General features: G+C 53.1%; 5 protein-coding genes across 5 annotated transcripts; 1 reads left to right on the top strand and 4 right to left on the bottom strand.

The window, feature by feature from the left end:
* Window positions 1-3,525: 3,525 nt before the first annotated feature.
* On the bottom strand, window positions 3,526-4,033 carry LOC138275465 (histone H4). The gene has a single exon (XM_069219120.1). It carries the CDS (start codon window positions 3,893-3,895, stop codon window positions 3,584-3,586), a length of 312 nt encoding a protein of 103 aa, XP_069075221.1. The 5' UTR covers window positions 3,896-4,033; the 3' UTR covers window positions 3,526-3,583.
* A 541-nt stretch (window positions 4,034-4,574) lies between these two features.
* LOC138275463 (histone H2A type 2-C) lies at window positions 4,575-5,046 on the bottom strand. The gene has a single exon (XM_069219118.1). The coding sequence runs from the start codon at window positions 5,044-5,046 to the stop codon at window positions 4,648-4,650; it is 399 nt and encodes a 132-aa protein (XP_069075219.1). The 3' UTR covers window positions 4,575-4,647.
* A 343-nt stretch (window positions 5,047-5,389) lies between these two features.
* LOC138275464 (histone H2B 1.2-like) lies at window positions 5,390-8,354 on the top strand. Its single transcript, XM_069219119.1, has one exon. It carries the CDS (start codon window positions 5,390-5,392, stop codon window positions 5,768-5,770), a length of 381 nt encoding a protein of 126 aa, XP_069075220.1. The 3' UTR covers window positions 5,771-8,354.
* LOC138275462 (histone H3-like) lies at window positions 6,205-7,020 on the bottom strand. The gene has a single exon (XM_069219117.1). The coding sequence runs from the start codon at window positions 7,018-7,020 to the stop codon at window positions 6,490-6,492; it is 531 nt and encodes a 176-aa protein (XP_069075218.1). The 3' UTR covers window positions 6,205-6,489.
* Window positions 7,383-8,318, bottom strand: LOC138275461 (histone H1-like). The gene has a single exon (XM_069219116.1). It carries the CDS (start codon window positions 8,316-8,318, stop codon window positions 7,671-7,673), a length of 648 nt encoding a protein of 215 aa, XP_069075217.1. The 3' UTR covers window positions 7,383-7,670.
* Window positions 8,355-9,933: the final 1,579 nt, after the last annotated feature.

The raw sequence follows: 9,933 nt of genomic DNA, 5'->3' as shown, positions 1-9,933 counted from the left end.
TCCATCCAGGGGGAAAACCTGGAATCTTACCCGACTTGGAGCTCCGTAGCCCTGGGTAGAAGGAGTGACTTTGCCCCCTTGGAGCTGAAACACTCATAATGTGTAAAACAGCTGCCTAAAGTTACAAATGGGCCCAGGGACATTGCAGGCCCAGTACTGACACTGTGAGGGTGCTTGTGTACCTCTTTGAATCACATAAAGTGTTCTTTTGTTCACATCCATCCAGGGGGAAAACCTGGAATCTTACCCGAATTGGAGCTCCGTAGCCCTGGGTAGAAGGAGTGACTTTGCCCCCTTGGAGCTGAAACACTCATAATGTGTAAAACAGCTGTCTGGAGGTTATAAATGGGCCAGAGACACAATAGGCCTGGTTCTGGCACTGTGAAGGTGCTTGTGTACCTTTTTGGACCACGTAAAGTGTTCTTTTGTTCACATCCATCCAGGGGGAAAACCTGGAATCTTACCCGACTTGGAGCTCCGTAGCCCTGGGTAGAAGGAGTGACTTTGCCCCCTTGGAGCTGAAACACTCATAATGTGTAAAACAGCTGCCTGAAGTTACAAATGGGCCCAGGGACATTGTAGGCCCAGTACTGACACTATGAAGGTGCTTTTGTACCTTTTTGAATCACGTAAAGTGTTCTTTTGTTCACATCCTTCCAGGGGGAAAACCTGGAATCTTACACGAATTGGAGCTCCGTATCCCTGGGTAGAAGGAGTGACTTTGCCCCCTTGGAGCTGAAACACTCATAATGTGGAATACATGACTAAAACAAGTGCCTGGAGGTTATAAATGGGCCAGGGACACTGTAGGCCCGGTTCTGACACTGTGAAGGTGTTTGTGTACCTTTTTGGACCACGTAAAGTGTTCTTTTGTTCACATCCATCCAGGGGTAAAACCTGGAATCTTACCCTACTTGGAGCTCCGTAGCCCTGGGTAGAAGGAGTGACTTTGCCCCCTTGGAGCTGAAACACTCATAATGTGTAAAACAGCTGCCTGGAGGTTACAAATGGGCCCAGGGACATTGCAGGCCCAGTACTGACACTGTGAGGGTGCATGTGTACCTCCTTGAATCACGTAAAGTGTTCTTTTGTTCAAATCCATCCAGGGGGAAAACCTGGAATCTTACCCGAATTGGAGCTCCGTAGCCCTGGGTAGAAGGAGTGACTTTGCCCCCTTGGAGCTGAAACACTCATAATGTGTAAAACAGCTGCCTGGAGGATACAAATGGGCCCAGGGACATTGCAGGCCCAGTACTGACACTGTGAGGGTGCTTGTGTACCTCTTTGAATCACATAAAGTGTTCTTTTGTTCACATCCATCCAGGGGGAAAACCTGGAATCTTACCCGAATTGGAGCTCCGTATCCCTGGGTAGAAGGAGTGACTTTGCCCCCTTGGAGCTGAAACACTCATAATGTGTAAAACAGCTGCCTGGAGGTTACAAATGGGCCAGGGACACTGTAGGCCCGTTTCTGACACTGTGAAGGTGCTTTTGTACCTCTTTGAATCACTTAAAGTGTTCTTTTTTTTCCACTTCCATCCAGGGGGGAAACCTGGAATCTTACCCTACTTGGAGCACCGTAGCCCTGGGTAGAAGGAGTGACTTTGCCCCCTTGGAGCTGAAACACTCATAATGTGTAAAACAGCAGCCTGGAGGTTACAAATGGGCCCAGGGACATTGTAGGCCCAGTACTGACACTGTGAAGGTGCTTTTGTACCTTTTTGAATCACGTAAAGTGTTCTTTTGTTCACATCCATCCAGGGGGAAAACCTGGAATCTTACCCGAATTGGAGCTCCGTAGCCCTGGGTATAAGGAGTGACTTTGCCCCCTTGGAGCTGAAACACTCATAATGTGTAAAACAGCTGTCTGGAGGTTATAAATGGGCCAGAGACACCGTAGGCCTGGTTCTGGCACTGTGAAGGTACTTGTGTACCTTTTTGGACCACGTAAAGTGTTCTTTTGTTCACATCCTTCCAGGGGGAAAACCTGGAATCTTACCCGACTTGGAGCTCCGTAGGCCTGGGTAGAAGGAGTGACTTTACCCCCTTGGAGCTGAAACACTCATAATGTGTAAAACAGCTGCCTGAAGTTACAAATGGGCCCAGGGACATTGTAGGACCAGTACTGACACTGTGAGGGTGCTTGTGTACCTCTTTGAATCACATAAAGTGTTCTTTTGTTCACATCCATCCAGGGGGAAAACCTGGAATCTTACCCGAATTGGAGCTCCGTATCCCTGGGTAGAAGGAGTGACTTTGCCCCCTTGGAGCTGAAACAGTCATAATGAGTAAAACAGCTGCCTGGAGGTTACAAATGGGCCCAGGGACATTGTAGGCCCAGTACTGACACTATGAAGGTGCTTTTGTACCTTTTTGAATCACGTAAAGTGTTCTTTTGTTCACATCCTTCCAGGGGGAAAACCTGGAATCTTACCCTACTTGGAGCTCCGTAGCCCTGGGTAGAAGGAGTGACTTTGCCCCCTTGGAGCTGAAACACTCATAATGTGGAATACATGACTAAAACAAGTGCCTGGAGGTTATAAATGGGCCAGGGACACTGTAGGCCCGGTTCTGACACTGTGAAGGTGCTTGTGTACCTTTTTGGACCACGTAAAGTGTTCTTTTGTTCACATCCATCCAGGGGTAAAACCTGGAATCTTACCCTACTTGGAGCTCCGTAGCCCTGGGTAGAAGGAGTGACTTTGCCCCCTTGGAGCTGAAACACTCATAATGTGTAAAACAGCTCCCTGGAGGTTACAAATGGGCACAGGGACATTGCAGGCCCGTTTCTGACACTGTGAAGGTGTTTTTGAACCTCTTTGAATCACTTAAAGTGTTCTTTTTTTTCCACTTCCATCCAGGGGGGAAACCTGGAATCTTACTCTACTTGGAGCACCGTAGCCCTGGGTAGAAGGAGTGACTTTGCCCCCTTGGAGCTGAAACACTCATAATGTGTAAAACAGCTCCCTGGAGGTTACAAATGGGCACAGGGACATTGCAGGCCCAGTACTGACACTGTGAGGGTGCCTGTGTACCTCTTTGAATCACATAAAGTGTTCTTTTGTTCACATCCATCCAGGGGGAAAACCAGGAATCTTACCCGAATTGGAGCTCCGTAGCCCTGGGTAGAAGGAGTGACTCTGCCCCTTGGAGCTGAAGATGTAAACATGTACACATATTCTCGACTATTAAGCCCCCACAGGGTGGGGCTTACAGACAGACCCATGTAGGGAACAAAAAGTCGAGTTATCCCGGCCGGCCGGCAGTCCGGCCATCTGGTCGGCCACTTGTGCAACCAGATGGCTCAGCGTGATGTGCGACCAGATGGCCGGACAGCCAGCCAGCCGGGCTAACTCAATCTTTTGTTCCCTAGAGGCCTGTAAGCCCCCACCCTGTGGGGGCTTAATAGTCGAGAATACGGGAAAGCGTAAAGAAATTGGGTATAGGCCTGGAGAGCGGCCCAACCCGGCAGGGAAAATGTAATAAAATGGTGTCGCATACACACAGCTCTGTTATGATCCAGTGGGCGGCCCTCAGAAGGGCCTTTAGGTTGTCTTTTTTGTACGTTCTCGGCGAGTAGCGTTTAACCGCCAAATCCGTAGAGAGTACGTCCCTGGCGCTTCAGGGCGTAGACCACATCCATGGCGGTGACGGTCTTTCTCTTGGCGTGCTCGGTATAGGTGACGGCGTCCCGGATGACGTTCTCCAGGAAAACCTTCAGCACACCGCGGGTCTCCTCGTAGATGAGGCCGGAGATGCGCTTGACACCGCCGCGGCGAGCCAGGCGGCGAATGGCGGGCTTGGTGATGCCCTGGATGTTGTCGCGGAGCACCTTCCTGTGCCTCTTGGCACCGCCTTTGCCGAGCCCCTTTCCTCCTTTGCCGCGTCCAGACATGCTCTCTTCTCGGTCGAAGCAGAAATAAAAGCAGCAGCCCGAAAACGGCTGCTTATATAGAGCAGCCGGCGGACCGGCGAGGGAGCCTCTCACATCACGTGACAGGGCGGGAGAGCCGGTGCCCGGCCCACCCTCTGCAGAGAGCGGGCCCCGAGCGGCCGCCGCCGTTTGAAAAAGAGCGGGCTCCCAGCCGCCTCTTTGTCCTGGGCTCGCCTGCGGGCGGGCGGGCTCTGCAGCTTCTGCTCTTCCCTCCTTACACGTCACCGGTGTTCAGGCCACACAAACGGAACAGTGAATAGCACGCCAGCCCCTCGCTGGTTGTTCCGGCCTGAAGTAACCCTAACCCTGGGTCCCCCTCCGACCGCTCTGTTATGTCTCAATGGGGCCAGCGTACCGAAGGCCTCCCCGGCGCTATCGCGCTGCGTGCGTGCAGCAACAACATACACACGTTCACATCCCGCGCCCGGTAGCGGCATGTCCGCAAACTGAGAAATATAGATGTATAAAAATAAATAAAAAGTATGGACCGCAAGGTAGCCTTTGCGGCTGTGTTAACATTATTAACGTGTATCGCTGAAGGGTTGGACACGCCGCCCGGTGAAGCGAAGGTGCGAGCGCTGAATTTAAAGAAGCCGGCAAAAGTGATTCTTAGAAGGGATAAGCTCTTTGATGGAATCTGTTTGCGGCTCTGAAAAGAGCCCTTGTGTTTATAATGTATTTATAAGGTGGTTTGTAAGTGAGGCTGCGGCGCTTCACTTGCTTGCTTTGCCCCCAGCCTTGTGGCTCTCGGTTTTCTTGGGCAGCAGCACGGCCTGGATGTTTGGCAGAACGCCTCCCTGGGCGATGGTAACTCTGCCCAGCAGCTTGTTGAGCTCCTCGTCGTTGCGGATGGCGAGCTGGAGGTGCCTGGGGATGATGCGGGTCTTCTTGTTGTCCCGGGCCGCGTTGCCAGCCAGCTCGAGGATCTCGGCCGTCAGGTACTCCAGAACTGCAGCCAGATAGACAGGGGCACCGGCGCCGACCCGCTCGGCGTAGCTTCCCTTTCGGAGCAGCCTGTGCACACGGCCCACAGGGAACTGGAGTCCAGCTCTGGAAGAGCGTGTCTTGGCTTTAGCGCGGGCCTTGCCTCCTTGCTTTCCGCGTCCAGACATGGCGAGCAGCTGCTGTAGGTTCTCACGATCGGAAGACAGAGAGACTATTCCTGCGTGCTCCGGACCCCGGTGATATAAAGACTTCGGGTTGTCTCTGATTGGTTGACCGCTAGGCTCTGAGGCCCAGATTGGAGGAAGGAATAACCTATTCCACCAATCAGAATTACAGAAGTGAAAGGCACGTATTAAGATGAGGAAGGAGGGGATGCCGGTTGTGCCTACCAATGGGAACGAAGAATAGAACAAGCAGCTGCTTTACACGCCCAGCCTATAAGTACACCAGCCCGGGCGCCGTTTCCGCATTTCTCCTGATTCCACAGCGAGCGCCTGCCGATTGTCGATCATGCCTGAACCAGCCAAGTCCGCGCCGGCTCCCAAGAAGGGCTCCAAGAAAGCGCTGTCCAAGCCACCCAAGAAGGACGGGAAGAAGCGCAAGAGGACCAGGAAGGAGAGCTACGCTATCTACATTTACAAAGTGATGAAGCAGGTGCACCCTGACACCGGCATCTCCTCCAAGGCCATGGGCATCATGAACTCCTTCGTCAACGACATCTTTGAGCGCATCGCTGGGGAGGCTTCCCGTCTGGCTCACTACAACCAGCGGCGCACCATCACCTCCCGGGAGATCCAGACCGCCGTGCGCCTGCTGCTGCCCGGAGAGCTGGCCAAGCACGCCGTGTCTGAAGGCACCAAGGCTGTCACCAAGTACACAAGCGCCAAGTAAGGCGTCGAGGGACATCTCTAATTAACACAACGGCTCTTCTAAGGGCCAACACTTTTTCCTCTAAGAGCTGCTGTGCGGATATTATCGATGAAGAGGTACCCTTAACGTGTCTTATGAATTAAGCGTAGTGTCGTGCGCATTAGGTTCCGCTCTGACGGGGCCTGCAGCAGTGCAAGGGACGGTAGAGCAGAGCGCCCTTCCTCATAAAACGTCTATGTGAACAGGCTTTGTTGGGGATAAAGTGTCACTAAGCGCTGTAATGTAACGGCGTTTGACCCACACGGAAGGTACCGCTATTGCTTTCCACGTTAGGGGAGAAGTGTGTAAAGTGTGCATGGGGCACGTTCTGTTCGTACTTTAAAACCAAGGGAGACGAGAGTGGCTACAAGTCACCCCCGAGCAGGCGCTCCCTCTACTGAAGCCGGACAAGATTACAGGGGGTTTAAAAGTAGCACAGACACCACACAGTCCTGGCTTGCGAGGTGCCGGTCACTGCACAACCCGTTTGCCTAACAAAGCACTTTATTATATGAAAAGGAGGTGCTCTGCTTTCCGGGTGCCGGTATGAGTTACTGAGTACTGGTGCCTACCGACACCTTCCTTTCGCCCACGCCTCCCCCCCCACGTGTACAACACACTGATATGAACAGCTCCTACGTGACATGGTGATGGCTCTTAGAAGAGCCCTTGTGGTGTATGGTGTTTCTTAGGGTTGATCCTTAGGCCCTCTCGCCGCGGATACGACGGGCCAGCTGAATGTCCTTGGGCATGATGGTGACCCTCTTGGCGTGGATGGCGCACAAGTTGGTGTCCTCAAAGAGCCCGACCAGGTAGGCCTCGCTGGCCTCCTGCAGGGCCATGACGGCCGAGCTCTGGAAGCGCAGGTCGGTCTTGAAGTCCTGCGCAATCTCCCGCACCAGGCGCTGGAAGGGCAGCTTGCGGATGAGCAGCTCGGTGGACTTCTGGTAGCGGCGGATCTCGCGGAGAGCCACGGTCCCGGGCCTGTAGCGGTGAGGCTTCTTGACTCCTCCGGTGGCAGGCGCGCTCTTGCGGGCAGCCTTGGTGGCCAGCTGCTTGCGAGGCGCTTTCCCTCCGGTGGACTTGCGGGCGGTCTGCTTGGTGCGGGCCATGGCGAAGACGGAACTTTCTCTGCGCGACGTGCGAGATAGAATGGGGTCTCCGCCGCACAGAGGCCTATTTATACACTGGGAGACGGAGGGCTGCTCTGATTGGTTGAAGCCTCGGGCCATTGTTTGAAAATAGCCCGCGGTGTGCAAGGATTGGTTACTCACTGAAGAGGCGGCTTGTGGCTGACTATAGCCAATGAAATGTGGTCAAAATGGAAAGCAGCCCACCGATTGGTTGATGTACCGCCGAGCCGAAAAGCCCGCGTTTTGGGCAGCTCTTCTCCCCCTTGTCCACCCGGCTAGCTGTCGTCACACCAGTCACCCCCTCCCCGTCTCGGTCACCTGTGGGGGGACAAGCCCACGATGTTATAGCCCCTGTGGTTACCCTGGAACACGTAGTTACCTCCTACTGATTTAACGCGCACACTCGTCTGCTTCAAGCAGACACTATTTCCAGTCCCCCACGGACAGTGTATGTGGCGAAACACACACGTAAAGACACGAATGTCTTATCAACCGAGGTCTAATACCTCCTACAAATATAGTTAGTCTTAAAACTATAAAGGAGTAATAATAACCTTCGTTCGACCATATGCCCAAGATCACACACGGCGCTCGAGCGCGGAAAGGCGCGCTGGGATTTCACTGTGCCGTTTATAGTTGGGGAGCGGGGCACGGGCTGTGCAGAGCTGGGGGGTGAACAGGCTCTCTTCTAGACTGGGTAGATGGCTCTTAAAAGAGCCCTTGTGTTTGCAGTGTCTGGCAGGAAGCCCTTACTTCTTCTTGGGCGCTGCCTTTTTGGGCTTGGCTGCTTTGGGTTTGGCCGCCTTGGGTTTCACTACCATGGCTGGACTTTTCTTGGCTACTTTGGGCTTGACCGCCTTTGCTTTCGCTGGACTCTTGGCAGCCTTCTTGGCTGGGGCAGCTTTGGGCTTCTTGGGGCTCTTTGCTGCCGCCGGCTTCTTGACCTTCTTCGGGCTCTTCTTCACCCCCGCGGGGGCCTTTTTGGGCTTCTTGGCGGCAGGGGCAGCTTTCTTGGCTGCTGGTTTCTTGGTCTTGGCCGCAGCCTTCTTGGCCGCCTTCTTGCCCTCCAGCTGCTTCTTGTTCACCTTGAAGGAGCCGGAGGCGCCGGTGCCCTTCAGCTGGGCCAGGGCGCCCTTGCTGACCAGGCTCTTGAGGGCGGCCTTAACGCGGCTCTTGTTCTTGTCCACATCGTAGCCGTCGGCGCTCAGAACCTTCTTCAGGGCCGCCAGGGAGACTCCCTTCCTCTCGGCAGAGGCGGTGACCGCCTTCAGGATGAGCTCGGAGACGCTGGGTCCCGAAGGCTTCTTGGCCTTAGAAGTCCCCGCTGCCTTCTTCGGCTTCTTCTTGGGGGCTACTTCAGCGGGAGGGGCCGCGGCAGCTGGAGCGGTTTCAGCCATGGTACAGCGAGTCTAGGCACTAGCACAGATCAGAAATGTTCCTCCCGCCGGAGCTCCGTGCATATATAGGGAGGAGCCACCTTCTGATTGGTCCCCAGAAGAGGAGGCTGTTCGCGGCACACTCGGCTCTCTGCTCCGAGCTGGCTTTTGTGTTTCCTCTCATCAGATTATCTATGTTTTAAAACAGTAAAAGTTTAAACTGGGCTTTCATTTATACATTAAAAGAAGCCCAACTTCATCCCTTTCCTATGCGTGCACTCCTTTCGTTTCAACGCGTTGCCACCGGCTTTCAGTCAGCTGGTAGACTCGACACTCTTCCGATGGCTGATGCGTTTGTGTCAGAAAACTTTGTCCCCAAGCCCATTTTCACATACACAGTCTTAAGGTTTGTAGTCAGAAAAGATAGCATATCAATCGGAGCGTGCTTCTGTACCGAATGACTCGTGGGGCACCATAATGGGCTTCTTGGCACCCGTGAAGCAACGTTTTATAAAGTGCAGAAATAACACAAGCCTTCGTGTGCCCAGCGAGAGGGCACAACAATGTGAGTGAACACTGGCGTCTGGGCCTGAAGTTCTCATCATGTCTGCGTTTTCATAAACTTTATGGTGCACAACATGGGATCTGGGTTGGATTTTAATCAATCAGTTGTTCACAATCTTGGTTCAAGACTCACATCTTTAACGAATTGAATTGGTTCCGATAGGCTCAAACACTGGCAAAGTACATTCCCTGCCAAGTGCTTAGCTACAGGAGACAGACGCAGCCTAAAGATCATATCTACACGGTGGCACAATGAAGGAAGCCTCATCATGCCACCAACGTCACTATAACAGGACCCAGGAGGATAGAAACGGGCCAAACTCACTGAATGCACACATCTGATACTGTGAAGGTGTTTGCCCACCTTATTGAACCATGTAAAGTATTCTTTTGTTCACCTGCATACAAGGGGGGGGGCAAACCTGGAATCTTACCCGACTTGGAGCTCCGTAGCCCTGGGTAGAAGGAGTGACTTGGCCCCCTTGGAGCTGAAACACTCATAATGTGTAAAACAGCTGCCTGGAGGTAACAAATGGGCCCAGGGACATTGCAGGCCCAGTACTGACACTGTGAGGGTGCTTGTGTACCGCTTTGAACCACGTAAAGTGTTCTTTTTTTTCCACTTCCATCCAGGGGGGAAACCTGGAATCTTCCCCTACTTGGAGCCCCGTAGCCCTGGGTAGAAGGAGTGACTTTGCCCCCTTGGAGCTGAAACACTCATAATGTGTAAAACAGCTGCCTGGAGGTTACAAATGGGCCCAGGGACATTGTAGGCCCAGTACTGACACTGTGAAGGTGCTTTTGTACCTTTTTGAATCACGTAAAGTGTTCTTTTGTTCACATCCATCCAGGGGGAAAACCTGGAATCTTACCCGAATTGGAGCTCCTTAGCCCTGGGTAGAAGGAGTGACTTTGCCCCCTTGGAGCTGAAACACTCATAATGTGTAAAACAGCTGCCTGGAGGTTACAAATGGGCCCAGGGACATTGCAGGCCCAGTACTGACACTGTGAGAGTGCTTGTGTACCGTTTTGAACCACGTAAAGTGTTCTTTTTTTTTTTCACTTCCATCCA

Source organism: Pleurodeles waltl, unplaced genomic scaffold, assembly GCF_031143425.1.
Source record: "Pleurodeles waltl isolate 20211129_DDA unplaced genomic scaffold, aPleWal1.hap1.20221129 scaffold_239, whole genome shotgun sequence".
In the NCBI taxonomy this organism is placed as follows: domain Eukaryota; kingdom Metazoa; phylum Chordata; class Amphibia; order Caudata; family Salamandridae; genus Pleurodeles; species Pleurodeles waltl.
The sequence above is the reverse complement of the archived record's forward strand: the minus strand, read 5'-3'. Positions and strand labels throughout refer to the sequence as shown.

Coding starts and splice junctions, on each gene's coding strand:
- LOC138275465 (XM_069219120.1), bottom strand. CDS start 3,895: ATGTCTGGACGCGGCAAAGGAGGAAAGGGGCTCGGCAAAGGCGGTGCC.
- LOC138275463 (XM_069219118.1), bottom strand. CDS start 5,046: ATGTCTGGACGCGGAAAGCAAGGAGGCAAGGCCCGCGCTAAAGCCAAG.
- LOC138275464 (XM_069219119.1), top strand. CDS start 5,390: ATGCCTGAACCAGCCAAGTCCGCGCCGGCTCCCAAGAAGGGCTCCAAG.
- LOC138275462 (XM_069219117.1), bottom strand. CDS start 7,020: ATGGCCCGAGGCTTCAACCAATCAGAGCAGCCCTCCGTCTCCCAGTGT.
- LOC138275461 (XM_069219116.1), bottom strand. CDS start 8,318: ATGGCTGAAACCGCTCCAGCTGCCGCGGCCCCTCCCGCTGAAGTAGCC.